Source organism: Drosophila tropicalis, unplaced genomic scaffold (genome assembly GCF_018151085.1).
Source record: "Drosophila tropicalis isolate 14030-0801.00 unplaced genomic scaffold, ASM1815108v1 contig_169, whole genome shotgun sequence".
NCBI classification, from domain to species: Eukaryota; Metazoa; Arthropoda; class Insecta; order Diptera; family Drosophilidae; genus Drosophila; species Drosophila tropicalis.
The window spans coordinates 414594-441999 of NW_027172614.1; the positions used below are offsets into that span (position 1 = coordinate 414594).

Genomic DNA, 27406 nt, shown 5'->3' on the forward strand with positions numbered 1-27406 from the left:
CCTACAGCTTTTGCGGAGTCAAAATGTGGAAGAAAATGTTATATTTGCCATTTTGTACCCATAAGCAAACCAAAGCTTTTTCTCTTGCAATATGATGCTGAGCATCATATGTCCTTTCGTCGCCTTTACCTACTGAATGTAAAAATGTGGGAAACCCTGCGCATGCGCTTCTATGTTGAACTTGTAATGATTAAGCTCATACTCAAAGTTAAATCGCATTAAAAAACATGTGCTTGTCCTTGCTGACTTGTTGCAATACGTACACATTATATTTAATAGAACAAATATATTAGGCAAGCTTTGAAAAATTTGTTAAGAACATTAAATTCTCAGAAAAATCACAATACAGCATAGTGGTCGAAATGCAAACTTTTAACTAGAGTTTTAACTATGTACATATGTATTTGGACCAGCTGTATGCAGCTTGTGATTTATTATGTATGTGTATGTATATGTACATATGTCATATCTCAGCAACATTTCAACTTAGTTTAATGTTGCCAATTTCCCCTTACATTTATGCGCATGACCAAATTGGTGATGAACGTTTGATGATTGTCAGTCGATAAACCATTTTTTGGATTACCAAAATTCAACTGCCCCAAAAAAATAAAAACACGAATGACACCCTGAGAAAAGACTGGGAAGGCTACAAGTTCAGAAACATGTTGCCAAAACAACTAAGGGAACTTATACTGAGATGCGTTTACTCTGTCGTAGATTGTTTTCCATTCTTTTGACCAATTTCTTTTTAGATGAAAAGATGTTACTTCAAAATTGGTAGCTTACGAAAAAGCATTGAAACTGGTAAAATTAGACAGACTTTGGTCTGGCACTCCCAAGTCAACCACTTAACTGACAAAAAAAAAGTTATCTCAAAAAAATACAAATTAAAGGTAGCAAGGTTCAGTTTATTAGTCTAAATTTGTTAGTTAAGAGTGTGATGATTTTTTCGTAATAGAGCAATATGATCGCTAAATTGATTATAGTTGTGTAAAATTTCGCGCACATCCGCTACTTCATTGGTACCCAGCATACTCAGGAAAGACACCAGATCATACAACGCAGTATCGTCGTTATTGCCAGACCAACGAGGAATCAAACAGAAATTGGATGGATGTAATTTCATCGAATTCTCGTCACAATCTACTACAACGACACGCCTAAGATCGCGGTTCAAGTTATCGAGATTCTTTACATGATGACTATCGGTGACATTTATGGCATCTCCCACTACACGATACATAATGAACCTACTCGGATCTAAGGCATCGATCAATGGAAATACTGTAATTCTCTGCTCGGTGGTATAGACAACAATTTCGAAATACTTAGCACATTCCCTTAAAAAATGGTCTAGTCCTGGTCGCTTCTTAAATCCGGTTACATCAGGGTGCATTAAGACGTCCTTTATCTCCAATACCAAAGTATAAAAGGGCTGAACATATGGAGCTTGTAAGGGATCGGGCAAAAGTTTCTGCATGGATGTTTCATGAATGCACAGATGAAAGTTTTTTAGTGTCATCCATATACGGAACATGTATTGCTGAACCAAGGATAAGAAAATGCCACCAATTCCAATAAGGGTGAAGCCAGTCATCATACGTATCCGGGCCTCCCCCTCTTTGAGTTTATGTTGAATATCACTCTCTTCATCATTTAAATGAAAAGAGGTTTGGGGCACAAGTTTAGATAGTGAATAACATGAGGTATTTTCGAATGTAGAAAATCGACGTTGGACCAAATAGACTAAAGTTGAATACGGATATACCATACCATAACTGACATAAAGACGGGATGTCAAGGTTAGTATTCTTATCTCTGTTACTGACAGCTGACAGTCAGTTGAAAATTGCAATTGACCTTGCAGCTTCTTGTAAAATGGGTTATTCATAATAGACAACAATCACAAAAAAAGACAAGTAATATATTAACTTGATTTTTACCAGAAACTACCGTTTGTATAGCAGACCGGCGATCGCTTTGCAGTCACTCAAAATTTAGTAACTTTTTCAAAAATTAACTATTTAAATTTAGTTTTTGTTTATTGTTTTCAAGAAGTTGTCACCATTAAACATTACATTTTGTATTTAACACCAAACGGACAAAATTATAATGTTTTTTTTTTTTTGTTTAGTTGTGTTCGTCGAAATAGAGATTATGATGTTTGACTGATGAATTTTTAGTTGCTTTGTTCTATTATAAATAAAGACAAAAAAATATCTTTCAAACTCTTATAATCACGCTGTCTCTTTCTGTTTCGCTAGGCCATTCCCAATGCACATATGTATGTACATATGTATGTACCAAGGGCTTGTATCATTACTCAGTAGTTCTAGATTTATAAACCTATTTATTTATGTCTCATTGTTTTAAAATAATTCACATTCCACATGTTAGCGCTTGTTTGCATTTTCGCTCATCTCATATTTATTGTCACAGTTTTAATGCTTTAAATTATGTCAAAAATATGTATAATTTTATATTGAAAATAGCAAAAGTGGAAATTTGTTGCTCTCTTAAATGTTTACAAAAATTCATGATTTTTAAATTAAAGCAAGCAATACATTTTCTTGCGTTAGCTTATACATACATATACATATGCGCATTTTCATACATACAACATAGGTATGTACATATGTATGTACATTTGTACATACATATGTATGTATGTAAATATGTACTTTACGCTTTGTTTTAACTCCTTCTGTATGAAAAAATTGAAGACCTTTTAAACTTCCGTCGGTGTGCGGCGCGTGCCTGCGAATTGAAAATTTTTTTATTATAATTACAATTTAGTTAATATTAGAAATCCTTCACCTTTTTCCTTGCGCTTACGTTCTTTGTTACCACTACGGTTAACTGCAACGCCTCTTTGTTTGGCACCCGGATTACATTTTTTATGAACTGTACGTACGGGATCACATTGCCCATTTCCCATTGTAGATGAATCAGGTCTTAGTTTGTCCTCACGTGTTATTTGTCCAGCAATGCAGTCTGACCAATCGCCCTTTTCATAATGACAGTCTGTTTAAAAAATTGATCATCAAATTATGGATATCTTAAAGGAAATGTCACGAGTTGCACGATTTTAACAAGCAGCATTTTAAAATTCAATTTTGTTATCGAGAACAGCACCAAATTTAGCACTCCACGTACCTTTTTTACACTTCTTTTGTATGGTTCGAGTGGGAAGACAATTGGCTTCACCCTTCTTTAGAGACAAGGTGCGCGTGCGCATATTTGTTGAACCATCGCAATCCGACCAAACGCTCTTGGCATAACGGCAGGTAGATGCTATTACAATGACAAAAAAGACGCATTTAATTTAATAGTTGTATTTCATTATTGTCATACAGCACTTTTATTTTATTTTTATCATGAAACTTTTCGATGCTTACACTTGTTATTTTCGGAAGTCTTAACCTTTGGTTTAAGCCCCTGTTCGTTGCCATCTTGTTGTTCTTGCTGTGAGTGTTGTTGCTGGTGCTTCTGCTGTTGTTTAATAATTTGCCGATTGTGCTGCGAATTGTTATTGCCATTATCGCTTAGCTTCTTAAACCCCGACTTGCGTCCACCTGTCGATGGTGCTCCGTGTTGCAAATGATCTTGCCTCTTGCTAGATTTCTTATTATTCCTAATTCGTTTGTTCTCTCTACTAGACGCAGGAGGTGGTGTACCAGCCTCGCTCGGTACACCAACAGCTCCGCGTGCCTCTCGCTCGAGAATAAACCCGGAGCGTGTCTTTAAAATCAGTCGAGCACTACTGCGGGAGACTTTTTGATCATGCTCTTCGGCATGAATCACTGTCGTTGGCACTAACAGCAGAATTAACGAAAACTGCAGGACCGCCATTGCGGAAATAGTCATCGCTGTGAGATTCATGTTTTATTACTCAAACCTGAAATATAGGAAATAACATGTAGCATTGTTTAGTCGTTTCTGTGCTAAGCAGTACCCACATAAGCCAAATACTTTATTTAAAACAAAAATCTGAAATTCGTACCAAAATTATTTAAATATTTGTATTCTGCTGATGGTATCCACATCTGGCAACCATGTGCATGAGCTAATTCTGGAAACAAAATCCCACCCATCCTAAAAACTCATTTTACGACACAAATGCAGTAGCGGATTTACTTAAACATTGGGACTTTAATCTTTCATTTATGGCGAGGGGGGAAACTGACATTATTTTGTACTTTGCTTTGCCATATACTATGTAAAACAACTATTTCAGATTCATAACACCAAATCTGTACATACATACATATATGTATGTATGTACATATGTATTAAATTATTTTCGCATACCATTTTTAAGTATAAGCTATTTGACTCACATTTACAAGCACTGTAGCGCCGCCACTGGTAAACTCTGCACTTTTAAACGTATAAGTTGGCTATTTATTTTTATTTAATTTATAACAGAAACTATAAGTTTATGAAAAGTTTGTGCTTCTCTTGACACTTATACCATGAAAGCTAAGCGCTTTTTCAAATGGGCGAATTGGCTTGGGTGAATCGTTGTGACGGTTGCCACAATATATTGCTGAACAATAATATATACATACATACATATTTACGTATACTTTATGGGGTCAAAAACTGTTTAATCTGCATGTTATGCATTACGGTGACATTATTATGACCACCTAATCTATTGGTGCACAGTATAAGTATTTATGCAAAGGCCAGAATTATACATAGTATAAGTAGTTTTTGATTACACACTGTACAAATACATATGTATGTATCATTAAATGCATACATATGTACATACATACATACATAAGTGCATGCCTTTCAGGCAAGGTTACAACTTCTACAAGTTGGATTTCGGTAGCCTTAGCCAAAAATGAAACGGGAGATGGGGTACCTTGCGCGCGCACATCTTCCTCACAAACAAAAAAAAATCAAAAACCATAATAAGCGGTCATAAGAAACTCACTCAAACAATAACAAAATGTGTTCATATCCTCCTTCTATGATATATTTGTAGAAATTGTAAATGTCGCTGCTTAATACAAATCTTGCGATCAACAGTCCAGATCCAGTGCTGCAGTTAAACTAAACAAAAAAGGCAACGACATCAGGCACAATTAACTTGGCTCACTGTGGAATCGCCTGGACTTCCAGCGGTTAAAATTGAAAAAGAAATTTGAAATGTGGAGGTAAGAAAACCTAAAAGACATAAAAGGTTGGCGTATAGCTTAAAAAGTGATTTGAAATTTTCGAATAAATGTTAATTTTGCAGATATTAAATTTAAAATGAATCCTTAAAAATTTGATTTTCTGATTTTAGGACGTATGAATTTGAGATTCTTGATTTTTTGCCCACTGTGTATTTCTCCATACTTGGAAATGGAGAAGGCAAAGAGGGAAAAGAGACAGGGCACCAGCAACACTCAAAAATCTGAGTATAAACAGCAGACGGCGGCAGCCGATACTAAAATGTAGTGGAGGTATGTACGAGTGGGTATATACAAACCGAAAATACGTATGTACATACATACTACGTATGTACATATAGTAGTGCATACATGGATATATGTATGTACATATACACATACATGATTACTTTACATATGGTTTGTGAACTGGAAGAACGGCTGGAAACTTACACAATTTTCGGTGATTGTTTACTCTTAACTTCCTTTAGCTATCCATATGTACATATGTATGTATGCGCATGCTATAAATCACTAATTTATCGGTATGAATTTGTTTGACATGCACAAACATACATATGCACATATGTAAGTATTTGAAAAATATGTACATATGTACATACATATTTAAATGTTCTTTGAATTATGTTTGTAATTGTGTTCGAATGATGCACATACATATGTATGTATGAACATCTACATATGCATATGCACATGCATGTGTAGCTGTTCCATTACATTGCTTATCATAAAGCTTATCAATGTGTATGTATGTATGTATGTACATATGTTGACTCTTTCACCCATCCATCAATCTGAATAGATGTACATATGTATATGTAAATGTTCATATGTATCTATACTTTTGTATAAATATATACATATGTATGTAATTATGTGCATAATCACACAAATACACTTGAAAATATTTTTAAAGCTCAACCAGAGATGTATGTATGTGTGTATCTTTTTAGTTATCATATGCAAACATGAATGAGTTAATAAGCCATCACATCCGGCCCAACATGTTATTTTTTTAAAATTTTTAATAATAGCAAAATGTCCTTAAAATACAGTTCTTAAGAAATGTATGTATGTACATTTGTTAGCAATCTAGTGTATTCATATGAATGTATGTACATACATATATGTATAAATATACATATAAGAGCCTGCATCAGTATCTGTGTAAGAGTATATTCTCTCACCCATTTCCATTTCGTTCCAAGCGCTTGAGCAATCAAAACAAGTTTTGAGTGGTTTTCTTTTTCTCTTTTCGTCCAGTACCAATGGAACATCCGTATGTACATATGTATGTATGTATGTATATTGACTGAAACATTAGACATCCACAAGGGTCCGCCGCGTGGACAGGCTAAAGAATAGAACTGTAGAACTACAGAAGATCCCAGACACCATTCTAAAATGCATGTACATACATACGTACATACATATGTATGTGCCTATGCATATATCGTTATTTATCTTACAATTTGCAAAAATTGGTTTATTTTCGTTTGTTCCTGTTGTTGCGCCTGTGCTGTAATTAGGGGTATAAATAATTTCCTCGCTTGCACCAACACTAAGTGCGCGCAAGTCCTCCCTGGATGAGCGAAAGTCCTTTTTGAATAATGTTTTATTTCCGACTTGTATGAATTCGTTTGAGGGGAATTTCTTACACTCTGCTGTGTGAACAAACGAAAAAAGACGATGCCTTGTTTAAAAAGGACAATAAAACTCTTTTCGTTTACACTTTGTATAAAAAATTGTGTTACACAGGCAGTTAACAGCGATTTGACTGTTGCACTTGCAAATTAAATGTTTTTTTGGGCAAAATTGGCTAATCTATTGTTAAACAATGCAAATTATTGTAATTAAAGGTGGAGATTTTGAAAATATATTTTTAATCATTGTTAATTTAATATAGACACGCGCAAATACATACATATGTAAGTACATACATATGTATGTACATATGTATGTTCCCATATAAATTCTGAACACAAGTGTGGAATTTAAAGGATGACAACTGCATTTATAGTTAAAAATGTATGGGATAAAATGAAAAATTATTTCATAATATTATTTAGTTTATATACACATATGTATGTATGTATATTTATAAAGATGAGTTTTGTTACTTTCTATATCCCTGCAAAATGCATTTCTAGTTAAAGTACAATATAGTATATTCTCAGCACACTTTTTTCTACAAGAACTCAGACCACAATCGATGTCCAAAATAGTTGATTTTAAGCATTTAATAAATATTTCAAGACCTGCAAGAATGTACCGAAGTTTGATATTAGGAATTCCTTGTATTGTATGGGTGTCTGTATATATATGTGAATAGAAAGACTTTCAGTTAAATACGTTTTATTGCCACTTTACTGTAGAGTGGAGTTGTTCTTTTTCTAGTTGTTGTTTTTGGTTTTGCGGGTATTATCGAATATGAGTATTGTGTAGAAACTGCTTACATGCAAATACATTAAGTCGTAACTAACATACTAATTTTAAATATTCTTTTGTTTTGTTTTTAATATTTTTCTTTATTAAAAAGACAAACCATTGTCTTGTAATGGTAAAATTATTGAACTATGTAATATATATCAGCTAGACCAACTGCTCGATAGTCTTACACGTCGTTTATTTACGTTGAATACTATATATGTATTTTGGTTTCTCTTTGAGGAAGATGATGACAATTTCCTAGAACATCAATTGTTGTTTCAATACAACTTGGGAATGGGAGAGTTATGTGTGTGTGGATTTGTATGAGTGATTATGTATTAATATCAATTGTATCAATGAAGTTGAAGGTTATGTGTATGATATTTATTTTTCAAATGTAATTTAAAATGCCAATCGCAAATAAAGAACAGCTACGAAAGCAACTCGGACAACTTATCCAAATCGCTTGTTCGCTTCCACTGTCTTTAGGTATATTCAATATTTTTGTATTATTTTTACAATATTTACACTAAGTGTTTTTATTTTTGTTCTTCTTTTTAATGCTTGACAAACTTGATCCGGTTTTGTTTTTTTTTTTTTTTTTTTTTGTTTTTAATTGTTTCCATTATATTTCTATATAATGTGTTTACCGTTCTCTGATTTTCTTGAGATCAAATGTAGAAGCTGATATTTTTATTCACGAAAAATCTTACATACATTTTTATTTTTTGTATTGGTTTTCGTGAAATGTTGTATATTTTATGTAAAATTCAATTAAAGAACAACGTACTAGTTTCATGGAAAGGTTTTGACTTTTAATTGTTTGACAATTTTATGGGTTCTTTAGATTTCAGTTTGGCAACCGCCCATTTTGAGTATTTATAATTTGATTAAATGTTTGTAAGTGTTTATGGTATTAGCAAATATATAACCAAATAAATAGGTATGTGTATGTAGTTATGAATATATGTTTTGCATTTTTGGCATTAATATGTATGTATTATGTTGAATACTTTCCATAAAATAGTTGTTGGCCTTTTACTATAATGGTATCGCATTTGCATGGAAACCAAACTACAACACTTAATGGAATTGTTTAATATTTTGTATTTAATTTGTTACCATTTATCTTGTTGCTTAACATATGCATGCGTATTTTGAATCTGTATCTTAAACAAAAAAGGAGATCAATGTAAAAATATTTGGTTTCCGGGATATAAACAAACGATTGGGCATACGAATGCTTCGGGTATTATTATGTTAATTAAACGCGTCCTTTGCGAGCAGCTGTTGAAGAAAAACAGAAGAAATAATTAAATTTTATTTTTATTTGTTGATTTAAAGTTATGTATTTACAAAAAAACAGGTTTACAAAAAAAAAAAATTAGTAAATAACAGGCATACAACCTTTGTCCTTGTTTTTACGCTGCTCCTTAGCACTCTTATCCTTGGATTTTCCGGGCTTGCAGTTCTTCTTGATAATACGAGTTGCTTCGCAAGACGGATCGCTGCTCGCCTTCAACTTATCAGCACGAGTCATTTGTCCAGTTGCACAATCAGACCAAGAGCCTTTCTCATACCGGCAAGCTTTTAAATATAAACGGTAAAAGTGATTATCATTTTTCAAAAATTTCGCTTTAAAATGGAAGCTACAAACAAGAGCTTTTCAAATGTATTTGGCAGACTTACATACATATGTACATATGTTCTTAGAAAACCTACCTTTTTTACATTTTTTTTGGATGGTGCGTGTCTGATCACAAGCAGGATCGCCTTTTTTCAACGTCAATGTTCTAGATCGGGTGTTGGTCTTCGTATCACATTCTGTCCACGGATTCTTGCCATAGCGGCAGGACAAACCATCATTCTTTGTGCCGCGTTCATTGCGTATTAACACTTCGTGATCATCTTCCTCCCACACTTCGCCTTGTATGGCTGTGGTAGGCAGTGTATGCTCAGATACAGGTAGAGCTAATGGTGTCTCTAGCCCCTCTGTAGTTCCCCCAAACTCTGCCGCACAATATGGCTGACCATGTTACAAATGTAGCCAAAAAAATTGCGTTGCAATTGTTTCTCATGATGCGCCTATGACTGAAATTGACGATTGATAAAATACTACAAGAAAAAACCAAGCCACAAAAAAATACAAATCAAAATATTATTAAATCAGAAACTAGAAAACCGTGATCAAAAATTAGAATTCGCTGCGAAACTCAGTGTTAATCTATAAAAAACTCCACAGTTACGCATATACATACATAATTTTATATATAGAAACGTGTGTATACATCCACCCAGCCAAGCGCTCCATTAGAAAGCATGTATGGCTGCTGTTTTGTGTTTATTTTTTACTGCATACTTTTCTGACAATTGACAACTGTTTGTAAGTGGGTATGTATGTATGTATGTACATCCAGACATATTTATACATACAAATGTACACAGTTATGTATACATACATGCTTTTTTGCGTTTTTGTTATACAACAAGAACAAGGCATACACGCTCACGTACTCTGTCGTCACACACCCACAATTGCAGCCGGAAATTTTTGAGGCTGCTCGTTGTGTGCATGCACTTTGTGCGCATTGCAATTTTTATGTCCCCTCAATGGGTATAGACCTTAAAAGATCGGAACCCTTATGTCATTGTTAGAAAATTGGCTTAGTCAAAAAATGTTTCAATGTTTGTATAAAAAGAAAAGAATTGAGTTCCTCACGAAACTAATTCGCCCTTCGTATTCTTTCTGATAGATACTTCTTCATATTAAAAAAAAGCTATACTATATATTTACAATGAAACTTGAAAATATTTAAAGGAAAAATGCGCAAAAAGTGCGAAAAGATCATATTTCTTACCACTAGCAAAGCGACACAATTATCCTGATTGATTATAAGAGTTTTCTATACACAGCAGAAAAAAAAAAAAAACAAAGTTTAATGAATGGATTTAAATTTGATCACTCTTTCAATCATTAAATTTTAGGCTTTAATTGAAAAAAAAATCTTTTAAAATGGCTGGGCATTCATGCAACCAACCCACGACGCAAATACAAAAAACTAACCGATATACACACAAAAACGCTGTGGCACACACGCACACAACTCCAGGGATGTGACTGAGTCAATTTAAGATGGAGATATGTATAGTCAAAGCGCCGGATGACGGTAACAGCGGTTGGTTTTAGATTTTATCAACTGTTCTCGTTGCGCGACTCTTTCAAACTAAATGACAAGACAGTCAGTGGTCTGCAAAAAAGGCCACGTATACAATATATCCTGTAGGAATTTGTTCTCTACTTTCTCTCTTGGTTACCAAGAGAATGCGCAGCATTGCAAAATTTTATAATTGATCTGCGCATGTTTCACAATAAATATTCAACATTCTATTTCAGTCTCCATCCTCTGGCAACTGCCGTTATGTCCTGTTTCCTTGTTTTTTCGACACACATGTAGTGAAGTTTAATGAGCTGATGCTACTTGCATTTACTTTTTTACCATAATTTTGAGGTTATTTTTTACTTTTTTTTTTTTTTTTTTTTTTTGGGTACATATGTATGTATGTATGTAGTTCCATTTAGTTATTTCCTCATCTGTGGAACTTCTTTTCTCGCTCTTAGCTTTTTAGTGATTTTTTCCAACTAACAAATGTGCATGTCTACATATATACATATGTACATATGTATGTACATATGAATGTACATGTCCCATGAAAAAAGCATAACTTTATAACAAATTTTTGCCTTACAAAACAAATATGCACCGCAAGATGTCCTGTAAGACACCATGAACACAATCACAATATGAAAATGAATAGAATGAAAATTCAACAAAGTTTATGTAGTTCTTAGGTTAATCAAGACATAAACACTTAATTTTACCTGTGTTGTTATTTTTTTCTATTTTTCTTCGAGGTAATAAATATGATAGAACACACTTGAAAGTTTTCTTCGTATTTAGTAATCTAAAATAAAATTCTGTATAAAAAAAAATGTTTGTATATTATGTGAATATATTGTACCGTCCCAGGGGCGGTGCCATCAAGCCTGTTATCTATGTCAGTCTTTGGTAAAATATTGTGTAAAGAAATTAGTTTTCCAACTAGATATTCAGTTTCACGTTTGCCTAAACCATCTATCTTTTATAGTGACGAAAGAAGCACCGGCTCATACCCGGGACCTATCTGTTACCTACATATGTACATATGTACATACATATGTTAATATATGTACATATACATATGTACCTACATATATGTATGTACATATGTAGTATGTTTCTTCCACCATTATAGCCAGATCATTTTGAGTTTTTAATTGCTCTGCGTCAACATGAAAGCGTTATTGAGCCTCTGTCATAAAATTTAATAATGCAAATGTAATTATGTCACCTGGTCAGACTAAGGACAGACTACCACACTTCCCACACACCATCACCTAATCCGCCACTACACCCACAATACTGCCCATTTGAAAATGAGTTTGCCTTCGCCACGCAGGCAACCTACGGCATTTTCTATATGAGTATGTACGTATGTACATTTAGTATCTTACGAGGGATAAGTTTCAAGGTGCAATTATTTAGCACCAATAAAAACAGAAATACTTAATAAACTAATGAATAAAAAAAAAAGCAAGTCTTTAATTGACATAGATCTATGACTCAAAAAATGGAAACAGGTTTAATAAACTTTCTTAAAAAGTATACATGTAAATAAGTTCTTAAAGAAGCCGAAAGATACATATATAAATAAAAATTCGTTTGTATGAAGTATGGCTCTAACCTATGTATATATGTATGTCACATCGAGTTTAAATACATTTCTTGTTGCCTAAGAAATCCTTGAGAAACGTATCTTAAAAATTGGAAAGAATTTTGTAAGATATCTGTATTTGTTTAATATATAAATATATTAGGGGAATCTTTAGGGGCTATGAAACTAAATATTCTTTATAATACTCCATTATCTACAGATAGGCGAAAACTAGAACTAACATTTAGTAAATGAGTTTTATGTTCACAAAACAATCTTTATGTATACGTGAAAAGTAACAAGAAACGCCCGAATTAGAAAGAGAGAAAATTATTTTTTTATAAGCTTCACCATAACAGACATTTCTGATAATTGTATGTAGTTTTTTGGTTAGTTTTCGCTTACAGCTAATTAGTATAATCCATAGTTAGTTTGTGACTCATATGCACCTGCATCTGCTTTACTCTAGCTTCCGATTCAGCATTTCCGCTCAGAAGCCAACGCCAAAATTAGAGACAATAACATTAGCAGCGTTACCATCAGAAAACGGTTTGAGTGGAAGTTCCAGTCAGTTGAACAAGCAACATTCCGGGAGTAACATAAACAAAAGCTAAAGCTTATTGTTACTTGGACCATTGTCATGGCAACCAACGCAACAGACAAGTGATATGAAGCAAATAAGCTCCCTGGTGATTATCAGTTGAAAAACCACCTTTGTGCGCGAATCAGCAAATGTTGCGAGTATACAATTTTAGCAGTCATTCAGATTTTTTTTTGGGGTTTACCGCTAGAACGGGAACTTGTATGGCTATCAACAAGGAAAACTAAAATTAACAAATTGGTTCACTACGCGAACAAGATGGCAACTGAAGTTTGGGTAGTGCTACTTCTCTTCTGCGTGGTTTCCTTATCCTTACCATTGCTTGAAAATACTGCAGCCTGCAAAGCCATTGATAACTGCGATCCTTTCCAACCAATATGTGCAACCTATACAAACGAACATCAATTCTTCTACAGTCACTGTGATATGATGCGTGAAATTTGCCTTACTGGTAAAAGTGAGTAGTTAAGAATAATAAAACAGCAGTGCTCCATCATTATTTTATTTATCTTCAGATTGGAAATATGATTTCTTTAGCCATTGCAATGTCAGCAAGCTCTAACAAGACCGGATGTTTGCAATCTGATAGTACTGATATACAATTTACTAAAGAGCCATCTCTTTCAAAAGACTGATATTCGTACTATGACACCAATTGGCGTTTACCTTTTTCAGTTTTGATTTTTGTTCTGGCTAGTTGCTTAGACTGTATATTCATATTAAATCGTGACCGATCAATGAATAGTTTTAAATACATTTTGTAGCATAAGCTTATTTATTATTTTGCGGTTGGTTTTTTAGTATCTGATGACTTCTCCACTGCTTCTGTTGTGACATTCAATTTGTTTGCCAAACCCACTACTTTCTCACGACGAAATTCTTTACGCGCCTCGTCAAGAAGAACATTGTGCAATAGATTACGGTTTTGTATCTGATCCCCACATAGTGAAGGATACGGGTTTCCCCGAAGCTCTAGTACCGATTTTTTGTAGTACATTCCCGGATAATCGCGTGGAGCTTTATACATGCGAGTGTATGACACATTATAATTATCATACCGAGGGACTAGCACTTTAAACAGTTTATGTACTAGTTGCTTTTCCAGCAGCCAATAATCGGCTAACTCCATTGTCGCCTTGTGTCGGTCCCCATGACGTATGGCATTCGAAATTAGCTGCAAATATTTATTAGCATAAATAAAACTCTCAATGTTTTTGTAGAAAACTCACCAGTTCGGCATAACCACGGGCCTCATCTGCCCGATTATAATATAACTCAATTCGCTCATGTTTTACCAAAGCGGTAACAGTTTTGCGCAACTTCAGCAATCGGCCTTCCGGGCCGTCGGGATTTTTTAAATTGCGGTTTTTGGGTCGCACAACAATGCGAAGCTGTGATATTAATTTACTCACGTCGGCTTGATTCATTTTTTCATTATAAATTTACCTAATTCACGTAATGAAAAATTCACAAAGCATGGACAGGTTTACAGCTGGGACCAAATAGTGGCTAAAATCCCGCTATTTTAATTTTGACTCTGAAGCGCCAAATACTATTTTTAGCAATCGATAGTTTAAATCGAATGTTTTTTTTTTTTAAATATTTGAATTTTTTTAATGTGAAATGAAATGAAGCCTGAAAAAAAAACAAGACAAAGTAACTAGTCATTTCCGGGGAATTTATTATTATGTACTTATATATGTATATATATACTTTCAATTGATCTTTGAAGAAAGCGTTAATACAAGCTTTATTTAGTTACATATGTATACTTAGTACCATCATAAATTTATTATTTATACATTATAACAAAGGACACTTAAAAAAGCTTCAATTCGTTACATTAGAAAATAATTACTCAATTTGCGGTCAGCTTGAGTCTAACAGGGAACTGTCTCAGCCTGAAGTCGTTGGCAGGCACACTTGTGCCTTCAGGCGATTGGTATTCCTTCAACAGGTCTTCATCAAGTCGGACGATGCAACGACAACATTAATATGTTTATGACAAGTGTGGTTGAAGTTGATTTTAATGTTCCACCTTTCGATGATCAGGCAATTATTTAAAGCGAAATTTTACACAGCGGAAAAAAAAGAAACAGAGACAGATTGCTACGATGTGTGAAAACAATACTTTCATTTAGGCCAGGACCATGTGACATATGTATGTATACATGTACGCTTTATAAATACAGTTAGTTGATTCAATAAATTATCAGTAAAGCTGCAAGGAATTAGCTCATTTTTTCCTAGTTTTAATTCTATGAGATGTGTTGTAATATTCCCTGCCTTACCAGTGACTCCACCTGTGCCCTTGGTAAATAGTGCTGGCTGTTCTTCTTCAGATGTATTACTTCGCCATCATCCAACTCAAATTTACCATAATCTTCAATGCAACGCACTTCAATATACAGCGATTTTGGCGGTCGCAAATTGCTAGTTAGATCAATACCTTGAGTATCACCTATAGAACGCATATATGCTGCAAGAGATTTAGAATAGTTGTTAAAGAACTGGATCTCCGGCTCGCAGAGTGCCTGTTTAATGTCATCTGGAATTATTGGACCAAATTCCCAGCGGAGGGCTTTGATGCGTCGGCACCGTTCATAGAGATAGGCTAGGAGGCAACGTTTGTTGCGTTGTAATGCTGCGTGTCGAAAATGCAAAAGGGTATAACTGGAAGCCTGTCCCTGGGCCTGAGCCTGGGCGACGTTCTCTTCGAAGATGGCCTTTATCTCTTCCAGTACCTGTCGCAAGCCGTCGTCGTCAAAAGCAGGAATAGTTTGAGATGACCGTTCTAGATCTTTGAGCAAATCAAATGCTTTGTCGCCAAACATTTTATTCAAACGGCTTGTGCAATTAAAACAAGAGATGTTAGATTACCAGTGTTTGCAAACGATATCCTTAACATCGATATACCGCAACGCAGTCGATACATTCCCCATTTCTAGCGAGTCGGAAAGTTTGGATAGAGAAGGGAGTGCAACAATATTGGCTCGCCTCGACTAGAAATGTTAATTTATCAGTGTTTGCAAACGGTATCTCAAAAATCGATATACCACAACGCAATCGATACATTCCCCATCACTAGCAAGTCGGAATGTTTGGCTAGAGACGGGTGTGCAACAATATTGGCTCGACTCGATAAAAAAAAAAATCGATATATCGCACTTTACCAGTGTTCGTAAACGATAACTAAAATCTATCGGGCTTGGACAATATCATTTAGTTTTAGTCCATCTCTAAAGTGAAAATTTGAGCAGAAGTGATTGAATTGTTGTTGTGTGCGGTGGTGCGTTCGTTTCCATACTCAATTAACTTAATTAAGTTAAAAGCAGTGTTAGGCGCACTTTAAAACAACGAAACGCTAGGAACGGAACTCAGCCCTTTTAGTAATTTTACGGCAATAAACGCACCCGCATTTAAAGTAAAAAAAAATGGCAACAGCTAACTCGGCCGCGACGACAGCAGCTGCCGGAGCAGCAAAAGAGGCGCCGCCAGTGGCAGTCGCCGCTGCGAAGACATTATCCGGCATTGTGAAGCAAGTAAGTCGAAACTCGTCTTCGATTTTGGCGGTTGCGAATATAAAGTGTTGCAATATTAATTAATGCATTAATGAAAAGAAGCTAATTGGGCGAGGACTAGGTCCGTATGAACGTATAGTATTATCATAAGCGTGGCAAATGTGGTTGCGACGACGAGTTAAAGTCGAGTGCAACTCTGTGTGTATGACACGTAGCACACGCTGGCGCACGAAGGTGCCAACTTGGCAGATTTTGTTCGCTGGCGGGGCTCAGGCTCCATTCACTTATAGGTGTGTGTATATATACACAAATCTGTATGGGTGTGTTGCTGTGTAGTATAGATAGACTGGTCAACGTCATCATTTACCGGCATTATTTCATTTCTCGAGGTTTACACTCTTGCCCCAACATCTGGCGAAGCTAAAAAATTTTGTGACGAAATTATTTATGTATGTACATTTGTAGAATGTGAATTGTATTTCGGTTTCGGTTCACAAGACTGGTTCGTTCCTAACCTCGTATAGCCGCTAAAAAATAATTATTTTCTTTATTTTTTTTTTATTCATTTTATTATGTATATGTATAGCCATTATTGTAGCGAGAACTGATGGACTTTGTTTAATGCAAGCTACGAAACATACTCGCGCATGCTATAGTCGTTTAATATATGAAATATTCCTGCGACTTAATATGTAAAAATCGGGCGTGCACTGGCTTATGATAAGACTTATCAGCCTCCGTCTTCTGCTTGGTAGCAGGTTTAGATTTAAAATTGATGACGCTGGCATTGCACACGTCTAGCAACATTTTTGTAGGCTACTCACTTCGATTTCTATCGATGAAGAGGGTTCAATGGAACCTGTTGATTGAATTCATTTTGCTAATGACAAGAGTATTGTTTGTATTTTTATGTACATACATACACATGTATGTAAGCGAGTATGTATATATACGTATATATATACATTATGCATGTATCTACTTATGTTTCCGTTATATCGCTGCAATTGTTATCCCTTGCAACCCTGTGACTGTCCACTAGCGCCATCTGGGCATATGTACATATATATGTATGTATGTACTCTCAGTTGAACATGTGCCCTGGGCACGTGTTCGGGAGCATTTAATTAGAATTTTAACCTCATTTTAGTCGCAGAGTTCGTGTTTCAAGTTTTTATTAAAAAGAAACCATTTCAAATGATATCTCTTTTCTCCAGGTACTCTCTGGAGATACCGTCGTTATACGCGCCACCAAAGGTGCTCCACCTCCGGAGAAACAGATCACCTTCTCTCATGTTCTGGCACCCAAATTGGCTCGTCGGCCAGGTGCTGGTGGCGATGAAACCAAGGATGAGCCTTGGGCTTGGGAGTCGAGAGAATTCCTGCGTAAGAAGTTAATCGGCGCGGAGGTGACCTTTACTTTTGACAAACCCGCTAATTCGAATCGGGAATACGGTTTTGTCTGGTTGGGCAAAGACAAGGAGACTGGCGAAAATGTTGTGGAGTCGATTGTACGCGAAGGTCTCGTCTCTGTTCGCCGTGAAGGACGCCCAACTGCTGAACAGCAAACGCTTATTGAACTAGAAGATCAAGCTCGGGCCGCTGGTCGTGGCAAATGGTCGCATAATGTGAATGCTATTGACAAGGTTCGCAATATCAAATGGTCCCACGAAAATCCAGTCCATATAGTGGAAATATATGATGGAAAACCGGTGAAAGCCATTATTGAACATGTACGCGACGGTTCTACTGTACGTGCCTTTTTGCTTCCTGAATTCCATTACATCACGTTAATGATATCGGGGATTCGCTGTCCTGGTGTGAAGCTTGACGCAGATGGTAAGCCTGATCTTACTGTCAAGGTTCCCTTTGCTGACGAGGCACGTTACTATGTGGAGACGCGCTTGCTGCAGCGTGACGTGGAAATTCGTCTTGAATCGGTGAATAACTCCAACTTTATTGGCACCATTTTGTATCCCAAAGGAAACATAGCGGAATCCCTGCTTCGTGAAGGGTTGGCCAAATGTGTCGACTGGTCTATGGCCGTAATGAAAACAGGTAAGCCAGTTCAAATGTACGTTGTGGTGTATAAAATACGAGGCAAACATGTTCATACATCATCATTTGAACGATTTATTGAATTGTTTGCAACTGGTTCTTACAGCGTAGCGCCGTCTTGGCCTCAAAGCCTTTTGTTGCGCCACATTGCTGCGTTCCTTTGCTTGCTATATTAAAGACGGACTCCAAGAATGCTGTGGTATTACAATGTGACCAATGTGCGTTCATTTCACCCCGTCAACATATGTATATTCCGTAGTTAACCTGATTTTTTTTTCTTTTGTTCTACCATCATTCCGATCTATAATGCTCATTTCCTTCATTTTTTTTTTATCGCTATTCCGTTTGTTCTATTTTTATATTATATTTGTAGGTGCCGATAAATTGCGCGCGGCTGAACGAATTGCCAAGGAGAAACGTCTACGCCAATGGCAAGACTATCAGGCCAAAACGCCTGCTTTTAACTCGAAGGAAAAAGATTTTGCTGGCACTGTGGTAGAAGTTTTTAACGGAGATGCTGTCAATGTGCGTCTTGCCAATGGTCAAGTAAAAAAGGTCTTCTTTTCATCTATAAGACCTCCTCGTGATCAGCGAGCTGTTGTCGGCGCGGATGGTGAGGAGATGGTCAAAGCTCCACCGCGGGGCAAGAACTACCGTCCTCTCTACGAGATCCCTCATATGTTCGAAGCCCGCGAATTTTTGCGTAAAAAGCTCATCAACAAGAAGGTTCAGTGTAACCTAGATTACATCTCACCGGCACGTGAGAACTTCCCGGAGAAGTATTGTTATACAGTCCTGATAGGCGGCCAGAATGTAGCCGAGGCTATGGTAGCCAAAGGGTTGGCTACTTGTGTGCGTTACCGCCAGGATGATGATCAACGCTCGTCTGCCTATGATCAGTTGATTGCCGCCGAGCAGCAGGCCATTAAGGGCTTGAAAGGTCTGTACACCAAGAAGGATAATGCCACGTTGCGTGTCAACGATCTCACTGTCGACCATTCCCGCATCAAAGTGCAGTATTTGCCCTCGTGGCAACGTGCGCTGCGCACCGAAGCTATTGTTGAGTTTGTCGCCAGTGGGTCCCGATTGCGTCTGTTTGTGCCAAAAGATAGCTGCCTGGTCACGTTCCTACTTGCTGGTATATCCTGCCCTCGTTCTTCGCGTCCAGCCCTAAATGGTGTTCCAGCTCAAGAGGGTGAGCCTTTTGGAGATGATGCTTTAACGTTTACCAGAGAGCGCGTCCTACAACGTGATGTTTCTGTACACATTGATACCACCGACAAGGCTGGTTCCTCGGTTATCGGGTGGCTCTGGACCGACGGTAATGTCAATCTCTCTGTAGCTCTTGTGGAGGAGGGCTTAGCCGAAGTCCACTTCAGTGCTGAGAAGTCTGAATATTATCGTCTCCTGAAAAGCGCCGAGGATCGCGCCAAGGCAGCTAAGAAGAACATCTGGGCAAACTATGTGGAGCAAGTGCCTGAGGAAAAGGTAGTTATCGAAGAGGAAAAAGATGAAAAGGCTCCTGTTGAACGAAAGGTCAACTATGAGAACGTCATTGTCACTGAGATTACCGAAACATTGACCTTTTTTGCTCAGTCCGTGGACAATGGACCGAAGTTAGAGACTTTGATGAGCAAGTTGCATGCAGACTTCCAGTCAAATCCCCCCATTGCCGGTGCGTACACACCCAAGCGCGGTGATCTGGTAGCAGCTCAATTTACTTTCGACAATCAGTGGTATCGTGCAAAGGTCGAACGCATTCAGGGCAACAATGCCAGCGTACTTTACATCGACTACGGTAACAAGGAGGTGAGTCGTAAGTTTAATACTTCCTTTTGCAAGTTCCTTAGATCCGTTTCCGTCTTAAAGCGAAACGCATGAGTCATAAGCTTGCCACATGAAAAACGTTTCGCCATGTGACCATAGCCAGTGGCAATATGAGTGTAATCCAAACTCTACAGCAACAAAATGTGCGCACTCCCGGGCAGACATTTGGCAATCTTTCTAAAATGGCAAATATAGTTGAGTGGATTATATTTTTTGATTTATTCGTCTGTCTGTCCAAAATAGAAATAGATGTCAATTGTTTAAAAGCAAGGAGTGTGCACGTTGCTGGGGGCACTCCAAAATTGACAGGGCGCCTGGCCATGGGAATCGACAATCATTTACAACTTATATAACTGTTTAAAATTAAAATCTAACCTGTTTTATATTTATCAGACCCTGCCTATCAGCCGTTTGGCAGCTTTACCACATGCCTTCAGTAGCGAGAAACCGCATGCCACGGAATATGCCTTGGCTTTGGTCGCCCTGCCTGCCGACAATGAAGACAAGGAGGAAGCTCTCCGTGCCTTCTCTGACGATGTTCTAAACCACAAGGTACAACTAAATGTTGAACTGAAGGTTCCTGGAGGTCCAAATTTGGCCACTTTGCATGATCCAACTACCAAGACCGACTTCGGTAAACAATTGGTTGCCGATGGGCTTGTTCTAGCGGAGAAGCGACGCGAGCGCAAATTAAAGGATTTGGTGGATCAATATAGGGCCGCACAGGAGGCCGCTTTGGCATCGCATTTGGCTATCTGGAAGTACGGCGATATTACACAGGATGATGCGCCCGAGTTCCGCTAATTCCGAGTTGGTTCGCAACGTGGAAATGTTTGTCTGCCACATACCCGCCCTTTATATATACAACAAGAAGCAACAACTTAATGATTATGAAATTACTAATTCTATCTGCATCTTTAACCACATTGGAAATAAACCGATGATACCTACATATTTGAGAAACGAAGTAAACAAGGAGCATAGCATGGAACACATTTTGTATTCTTTAAGCAAACTGGGAATTCGTCGCAAATTTCTTCACTTTTTTCTTTGTTTTTAAAAACATGATAATATAATCCATTAAACAAAATATACAATGTAATCGTAAAAAATCTCTAGCCTATAGCCAAACACTGGATTCAAATTTAAATTTGCTGATTTTTTATTTTATTGTAAAATTTTTTTTTTTGCATTACTGGAATACACACACAGATATATTAAAATCATTTTTTTATATACATTATAAAAATGGCCAAGACTTTCATTTGCTTCCTTCCAGTTCCAATATATCGATTTTATCCATTAAAGCATCTAAGTTAAGTTCATTGATTGTTTTAAGGGATATTTGTCTGTCTAGCAGAGCTTGCTTTGTGGCCTCAAGATGATTTTTTCGTTGCTGAAGCTCTGCGTCAGGAATGCGACGTGCTTTAGCCGTCTCAATAAATCTATGGGAAACATTTTTTTGCCGTGTTATTTTAACTTCTGGAGGGATATTCAGGCATCTGGACTCACCGCTCCAAAATATCAATTTCCTTGTCCGTTTCGGCTATGACAGTCTTTAACTCGTTTACACCAGCAGTCTGTTGCATAACTATGACTTTGTGCTCAATGCCATCTTTCTTTTTTTCGTAGTAAAATTCATGCAAATTTTTCAAGTCGTGTATATATAAATCTGCCTGCAGGCCAGTGCACACCTCAAGGATGTCCAACTCGGACCCGTTAAATTCGCAAAGTTCAATGTTTACCAACTTCAATTGGGCTTCGTAATGGTCAGCTAGAGTTTTGAGAGACTTTATTTCCTCTTGGTACTTTAAGTTATCTGCGAAGGCATATGTAGTAACTTATTAAATAAACAAAATTCATGTTCGTAGTAAAATTACACTTTAGACTTTATCTCCTCTTGGTACTTTTAACTATTTGCGAAGGCGTAGTAGCTTGTTGTGTGCTAGCAAAGTGCATATGTATATGCGACTCCTTTCTCCGTGTTCAGTAATCTTAGCTGATGATATTTCGAACCATTTTTCTACCTTTTTGCCGCAAACTACTCCTTTTCGGGCAAACTTTCTGCAACTTTCTATCAGTATTCCGTTTAGATATTAAACCATGAATCTTTGTTTTGTGACCGGACCAAATAGCTTTTATGGTCAGCAATCAATAAATTTTGGTGTCCCATACTTTTCAACCTTCTTGCAAATTCCCGCAATTTTCCATCATCATTTCGCTGCTCTACTTTTAATACACATATATTCTACACACCCGGTGGATCGCTTTTAAATCGCTGATCTTCTTTTTAGTTGGTGTAATTCTAGAAGAGGTAATAAACTACAATATTTCGTACCCATAGCGGCCTATTTGGAACGATCTGTTCTTTTTATTCTTTTCTCCGTAAATGTTTACATTGACTTTAAAAAATTCTGTGTTGAAAACGGCAAAAAGGCATCGATAACTTATCAACCCTTCGCTCAGATAATCGATAAAAGCAACTTTTTTCTTTAGCACTCTGGCAGCACTAGTTGGCATCCATTACTCGATGTCCGCAGCGGCACACCCCCCACCCCGCAGACGGGGGCCAATAAATCTTGCACATATTTTGTTAGGAAGTGTCTTGGTTTAAAAAAAAAGAGATTTATTTGTTGAAAAAACAGCAAATTGGTAATAATGCAAGCAAACAAAATGTGAAAACTAATAAGCGGGTGGTTATTTGAATTTTAACAAAGAAGTAAGAAAGCTGCGGCACAACGCTCTTTGTGGATTTATAGTGTAGTGGTGTGGGTGGCGATTGAGTGTGTGTGTACTGGTGCTGTGCCCAACAAGAAAAACTCTACCTCTACCCACTAAGGAAAAACAGGAAAATCAGCGAAAGCAAAATGTCTGAGCATGCTTCTTCGTCGCTGCCCGTGGATGTGCGTGAAAAACTAGCTGAATTAGACTTGGAGCTATCAGAAGGTACTTTTATATTTTTTAAATGCAAATTAAAGGATCCAAGCCCTAAGGGATTTCCTTACCCCCACCCAGCGATTCTTGCAAATTGTCAACTACTTCAGTTGTGTTAATTTATTTTAATGTACTAAGTTTTATATTTTCTATTGTTATTCTTATGATTATTGTCTGGCGTCGGTGGCTTATTTGTGTGTTTTCTTTTGTATTTACATTATATTGTTTTTATTACATATATTTTTATATATACATACATATGTATGTATGTACATACATGCATTTATACAAAGCAGTCATAAACTTTGTTTTTATTACATATATTTTTATATATACATACATATGTATGTATGTACATACATGCATTTATACAAAGCAGTCATAAACTTTAAACTTGTCGATGTCTGGCTCAATTAACCTAAAGCAAAAAATAATAAATAAATAAGAAAAACAAGTCTGTATAAACTATTATGCCTTCTGGTATCTCGTTTTAGGTGACATTACACAGAAAGGCTACGAAAAGAAACGAGCCAAGCTATTGCAACCGTTTCTAAAGAAACACGAAGGTAATTATTACTGATTCACAATTTTTATAACTAATATGTATGTGAGTTAATTTTTTTCATATATGATGTTATAATGGTGAATCCAAAGATGTGGACAAGGCAAAGAGCAATCCACCACCGCCATATTACAACATCAAAGATGTCAATAATAGCAACAGCATCATCAACACTAACGTCAACAATGATGGCGTTATAATCTCCAGTGAAGGATACAGTTATGTATCCGAAGTTCCTTCACTGTCATCATCACAACAAAGACATTCCAAAAAGTCTGACTTTCATAATCAGCAATCTTCAGCACCTCAAAGTGGTGTCGGTGGTTACGAAAATATGCGGCCACAAGGTGGAGCCATGGGTGACCCCGGCTACCAGAACACACGAGAACCGAGTGGCTTCCAAAATCAGTCACAAGCACAGGCTACCGCCAACAATAGTCAACATAGACAGCGGCGCACACAGCGCAAAGTAACGCATAATGAAAAGCGATATCATTCCGGTAGGTATTTTTTGTGTTGTATTATTTTCTATATATTTGAATATAATGTAATTAAATGATTATATAATTTATAACAAATAATTAAAATTCAATAACATATTATTAAAGTTAAGGCTTGCAATACAACCGCAGGCGCTAAAGAAAAATCGTAGCCCATATTAAATGGAATGGGTTAATGCTAAATTAATTAGTTAATTAACTAAAATTTTCTTTTTCAACTGTTTACAGAGGTACGACAAGAGGCTGTGCAACAGGCCTTAGCGGCTCTTAAGAGTCGTCCAAAACCCAGTCTACCGATGCCTTCTAAACGCACCTCGGTGCTTAATCGCAGTCCTCCAGGTTGCCACGATGAATTGGATTCATCGACTGATGACGAATCTATACCCGAAGAGTTAATTTCACCCGACAAAGAATACAATTATCCTCGCGATCATATAAGCAATAGTATGCTACCTCAGGAGCCCATTATAAAGCCACCAATTCGAGAATCATCAATGATATCTCAACAGCAACAACATCTACAACGACATGACGTTAAACCCACGCAAACTACGTCACACTCACAGAAATATCCATCTTCAAGCAGCGTTGCCGAACGACGCCCACCGCAGAATTTGCCACCCCTGGTAAGTAGCAAGTCCGTCCGACTCCCGAACCAAGAGGTATTATACAAACTGTGATAGTTTTATAACGTAAAATATATATGTGCATATATGTATATATACTTATGTAATATTAGACTTCCAATATTATTATTACATTTTTATGGCATTTAAATTTATAACACAGCCTACATCGGATACATCGAGCACAGACTCGCCTCCTATTGCTTACAAGCGTGATGTAGATGCCTCTGATAAATCATATAAGCAAAAACATTGTAAGTTCTTTTCCCATAGTATTCGTTATTAGTAAGTTAAAACATACTCACAAACATGCACAGTGAAGGAGTTTGCAATTAATAGTTTGATGACCTCAATCAATTAAATATATTCATATTATGTAGATATGAATAATATGTAAGCATTTTTCACAAATGTAAAATATAACCCTGCTGTTACATGTCTTTTATTAATCAGACAACGCCCCAGATATCACTCAATTTAATAACGCACATCGCATTGCCGATCGAGTTACCCGGTATGCTAATGTCTCTCAAACTGAACTAAACGATGCTGATGTCAATGGCAAATGGAAAGTCTCTGCCAAGATACAACAATTGCTTAACACTTTAAAACGTCCGAAACGACGACCTTTACCCGAATTTTATGAGGACAATGACATTGAGTTGGAGATTGCTGCTAATACAAAAGATCCAAACGCTCCCAAACCCGAGGGCAGCACCATGAATCCAGTGCAAGGAGAGCAGCTTTCTATCCCAGCTGGACTTCCACGTACATTAGAGTGTGCTGTCCAGCGCTATGGCACCAATTCGTTTAAAAGCTCCATGGCAACAGTTTTGGATCCCAATGGAAAGATTACCACTACTTTGACTTACGGCAAGCTTTTTTCACGTGCACAAAAAATAGCTTACGCTTTGTCTACCAAGATATTTAGTAAAGGACCTGAACAGGTTACACTCAAAGCAGGGGATCGTGTGGCACTGGTATATCCCAATAATGACCCATTAAGGTTAGATATATGCACATACTGTTCTATGAGAAAAATTAGTACTTTTTTTTTCTACTCACAGCTTCATAACAGCCTGGTATGGCTGTATGTTTCGTGGACTGGTACCGTTACCCATTGAGCTGCCTCTTTCCAGTTCCGATACACCTCCACAGCAAGTAGGATTTTTGCTTAGTTCGTGTGGCATAACCGTGGCATTAACTTCAGAGGCATGCCTCAAAGGATTACCAAAATCGACAACAACGGGAGAGATAGCTAAATTAAAAGGTTGGCCCCGCCTACAATGGTTCGTTACGGAACACTTACCTAAGCCGCCAAAAGACTTCAATGTGGGTAATTTACGTATTGACGACACGGCTGCTGCATATATAGAATATACCACAGATAAGGAAGGCAGCGTAATGGGTGAGTGAAATTGTAATATTGTTATACACATTCGTCATACTGTTTTTTTTTTTTACAGGTGTCACAGTGACCCGTGCTGCCATGATTAGCCATTGCCGCGCGCTAACCATGGCGTGCCATTATACCGAAGGGGAAACTATTGTCTGTGTGCTAGATTTCAAGCGTGAAGTCGGCTTGTGGCATGCAGTTCTGACTTCTATACTAAATGGAATGCATGTAATTTTCATACCTTACGCTCTCATGAAGCTGCGTCCCTCAAGTTGGATGCAATTAATTACAAAGCATCGGGCGTCGTGTTGTTTGGTTAAAAGTCGTGATCTTCATTGGGGTCTTTTGGCCACAAAGGATCATAAGGATATATCATTATCTTCACTTCGCATGTTGTTGGTGGCAGATGGTGCAAATCCCTGGTCGCTTTCATCATGCGATCAGTTTTTAAATGTATTTCAAAGCAAAGGACTGCGATCTGATGCAATTTGTCCTTGTGCTAGTAGTTCGGAAGTGTTTACTGTTTCACTGCGTCGTCCGGGGCGGTCATCAGCTGGTGGTTTTAGTCAGTCTGCTACAGGACGCGGCGTACTCTCGATGGCAGCCCTATCTCATGGCGTCGTACGTGTGGATAGCGAAGATTCTCTGACTTCACTTACTCTGCAGGACTGCGGTCAAGTCATGCCTGCCGCACAAATGGTAGTTGTGCGGTCCGAAGGACCCCCGTGCTATGTAAGACAGATCAGGTTGGAGAGATATGTGTAACCAGTGGTTCAACTGGGGCTAATTATTTCGGGCTAGATGGTATGACGAATTCAACATTTAAGGTTCAACCCTTACTTGAAGATCCAGAGCAAGCCAAGGAGGGCACGGGTTCAGGTACAGTTACTAGTACATCCTGCAAACCCATAGGGGAAGAATATTATGTACGATCTGGGCTATTGGGGTTTCTTGGTCCTGGTGGTTTAGTATTTGTCTGTGGCTCTCGCGATGGACTTATGACTGTT

The 27406-nt window shown here is 37.1% G+C and overlaps 9 protein-coding genes and 1 long non-coding RNA gene across 14 annotated transcripts in view; 4 read left to right on the forward strand and 6 right to left on the reverse strand.

Moving 5' to 3' along the window:
* The window catches only part of LOC137572053 (uncharacterized), a 34546-nt gene extending 27968 nt beyond the window's left edge, over positions 1-6578 (forward strand). For 4 of the 5 annotated variants that reach the window (XR_011031519.1, XR_011031520.1, XR_011031518.1 and 1 more), the window contains 3 exons: positions 5003-5174; positions 5306-5465; positions 6456-6578. This is a non-coding gene — a long non-coding RNA (uncharacterized lncRNA). Of the gene's footprint in view, positions 1-4368; positions 4393-5002; positions 5175-5305; positions 5466-6455 lie in introns of those variants that run through there. The other variant, XR_011031521.1, reaches the window with a different exon arrangement.
* ttm2 (tiny tim 2) lies at positions 891-2325 on the reverse strand. Its single transcript, XM_068283832.1, has 2 exons — positions 1947-2325; positions 891-1781 (listed from the first exon to the last, which is right to left on the reverse strand). Exon 2 carries the CDS (start codon positions 1772-1774, stop codon positions 929-931), a length of 846 nt encoding a protein of 281 aa, XP_068139933.1. The 5' UTR covers positions 1775-1781; positions 1947-2325; the 3' UTR covers positions 891-928.
* miple2 (midkine and pleiotrophin 2) lies at positions 2397-5075 on the reverse strand. Its single transcript, XM_068283833.1, has 5 exons — positions 4952-5075; positions 3402-3901; positions 3160-3297; positions 2821-3027; positions 2397-2760 (listed from the first exon to the last, which is right to left on the reverse strand). Exons 2-5 carry the CDS (start codon positions 3883-3885, stop codon positions 2732-2734), a joined length of 858 nt encoding a protein of 285 aa, XP_068139934.1. The 5' UTR covers positions 3886-3901; positions 4952-5075; the 3' UTR covers positions 2397-2731.
* A 952-nt stretch (positions 6579-7530) lies between the features above and the next one.
* On the reverse strand, positions 7531-9715 carry miple1 (midkine and pleiotrophin 1). Its single transcript, XM_068283777.1, is given in 4 exon segments — positions 7531-8909; positions 9030-9209; positions 9345-9624; positions 9626-9715. Coding segments are annotated over 4 exon segments (558 nt in total). The 5' UTR covers positions 9701-9715; the 3' UTR covers positions 7531-8886.
* Positions 9716-12566: 2851 nt separating this feature from the next.
* LOC137572013 (uncharacterized) lies at positions 12567-14124 on the forward strand. Its single transcript, XM_068283779.1, has 2 exons — positions 12567-13432; positions 13491-14124. Exons 1-2 carry the CDS (start codon positions 13234-13236, stop codon positions 13535-13537), a joined length of 246 nt encoding a protein of 81 aa, XP_068139880.1. The 5' UTR covers positions 12567-13233; the 3' UTR covers positions 13538-14124.
* mRpL17 (mitochondrial ribosomal protein L17) lies at positions 13441-14485 on the reverse strand. The gene is made up of 2 exons (XM_068283775.1): positions 14205-14485; positions 13441-14149 (listed from the first exon to the last, which is right to left on the reverse strand). Exons 1-2 carry the CDS (start codon positions 14400-14402, stop codon positions 13754-13756), a joined length of 594 nt encoding a protein of 197 aa, XP_068139876.1. The 5' UTR covers positions 14403-14485; the 3' UTR covers positions 13441-13753.
* A 257-nt stretch (positions 14486-14742) lies between these two features.
* Positions 14743-15877, reverse strand: LOC137572011 (DNA replication complex GINS protein PSF1-like). The gene has a single exon (XM_068283776.1). It carries the CDS (start codon positions 15807-15809, stop codon positions 15234-15236), a length of 576 nt encoding a protein of 191 aa, XP_068139877.1. The 5' UTR covers positions 15810-15877; the 3' UTR covers positions 14743-15233.
* Positions 15878-16230: 353 nt separating this feature from the next.
* Tudor-SN (Staphylococcal nuclease domain-containing protein 1) lies at positions 16231-21630 on the forward strand. The gene is made up of 4 exons (XM_068283750.1): positions 16231-16517; positions 17714-18554; positions 18928-20363; positions 20775-21630. The coding sequence occupies exons 1-4, from the start codon at positions 16410-16412 to the stop codon at positions 21183-21185; spliced, it is 2796 nt and encodes a 931-aa protein (XP_068139851.1). The 5' UTR covers positions 16231-16409; the 3' UTR covers positions 21186-21630.
* On the reverse strand, positions 21526-22814 carry wac (wee Augmin). Its single transcript, XM_068283751.1, has 3 exons — positions 22720-22814; positions 21894-22200; positions 21526-21826 (listed from the first exon to the last, which is right to left on the reverse strand). Exons 1-3 carry the CDS (start codon positions 22721-22723, stop codon positions 21643-21645), a joined length of 495 nt encoding a protein of 164 aa, XP_068139852.1. The 5' UTR covers positions 22724-22814; the 3' UTR covers positions 21526-21642.
* Positions 22815-22900: 86 nt separating this feature from the next.
* LOC137572023 (disco-interacting protein 2-like) lies at positions 22901-27309 on the forward strand. Its single transcript, XM_068283789.1, has 8 exons — positions 22901-23327; positions 23810-23881; positions 23970-24377; positions 24606-25003; positions 25167-25257; positions 25457-26009; positions 26071-26411; positions 26470-27309. The coding sequence occupies exons 1-8, from the start codon at positions 23249-23251 to the stop codon at positions 27162-27164; spliced, it is 2637 nt and encodes an 878-aa protein (XP_068139890.1). The 5' UTR covers positions 22901-23248; the 3' UTR covers positions 27165-27309.
* Positions 27310-27406: the final 97 nt, after the last annotated feature.

What these genes read in the sequence shown, in the direction of transcription:
- ttm2 (XM_068283832.1), bottom strand. Translation starts at nt 1,774, where the DNA reads ATGGTATATCCGTATTCAACTTTAGTCTATTTGGTCCAACGTCGATTT.
- miple2 (XM_068283833.1), bottom strand. Translation starts at nt 3,885, where the DNA reads ATGAATCTCACAGCGATGACTATTTCCGCAATGGCGGTCCTGCAGTTT. An exon ending in GACTTCCGAAAATAACAAGT is followed by an intron (nt 3,298 to 3,401) that starts GTAAGCATCGAA and finishes TCATTGTAATAG; the next exon opens with CATCTACCTGCCGTTATGCC. An exon ending in ACGTAAGCGCAAGGAAAAAG is followed by an intron (nt 2,761 to 2,820) that starts GTGAAGGATTTC and finishes TTCAATTCGCAG; the next exon opens with GCACGCGCCGCACACCGACG.
- LOC137572013 (XM_068283779.1), top strand. Translation starts at nt 13,234, where the DNA reads ATGGCAACTGAAGTTTGGGTAGTGCTACTTCTCTTCTGCGTGGTTTCC. An exon ending in AATTTGCCTTACTGGTAAAA is followed by an intron (nt 13,433 to 13,490) that starts GTGAGTAGTTAA and finishes ATTTATCTTCAG; the next exon opens with ATTGGAAATATGATTTCTTT.
- mRpL17 (XM_068283775.1), bottom strand. Translation starts at nt 14,402, where the DNA reads ATGAATCAAGCCGACGTGAGTAAATTAATATCACAGCTTCGCATTGTT. An exon ending in CCCGTGGTTATGCCGAACTG is followed by an intron (nt 14,150 to 14,204) that starts GTGAGTTTTCTA and finishes AAATATTTGCAG; the next exon opens with CTAATTTCGAATGCCATACG.
- LOC137572011 (XM_068283776.1), bottom strand. Translation starts at nt 15,809, where the DNA reads ATGTTTGGCGACAAAGCATTTGATTTGCTCAAAGATCTAGAACGGTCA.
- Tudor-SN (XM_068283750.1), top strand. Translation starts at nt 16,410, where the DNA reads ATGGCAACAGCTAACTCGGCCGCGACGACAGCAGCTGCCGGAGCAGCA. An exon ending in TATCCGGCATTGTGAAGCAA is followed by an intron (nt 16,518 to 17,713) that starts GTAAGTCGAAAC and finishes TCTTTTCTCCAG; the next exon opens with GTACTCTCTGGAGATACCGT. An exon ending in TCGACTACGGTAACAAGGAG is followed by an intron (nt 20,364 to 20,774) that starts GTGAGTCGTAAG and finishes TATATTTATCAG; the next exon opens with ACCCTGCCTATCAGCCGTTT.
- wac (XM_068283751.1), bottom strand. An exon ending in GAAATTGATATTTTGGAGCG is followed by an intron (nt 21,827 to 21,893) that starts GTGAGTCCAGAT and finishes TGTTTCCCATAG; the next exon opens with ATTTATTGAGACGGCTAAAG.
- LOC137572023 (XM_068283789.1), top strand. Translation starts at nt 23,249, where the DNA reads ATGTCTGAGCATGCTTCTTCGTCGCTGCCCGTGGATGTGCGTGAAAAA. An exon ending in CGCAGAATTTGCCACCCCTG is followed by an intron (nt 25,004 to 25,166) that starts GTAAGTAGCAAG and finishes TTTATAACACAG; the next exon opens with CCTACATCGGATACATCGAG. An exon ending in TAAGGAAGGCAGCGTAATGG is followed by an intron (nt 26,412 to 26,469) that starts GTGAGTGAAATT and finishes TTTTTTTTACAG; the next exon opens with GTGTCACAGTGACCCGTGCT.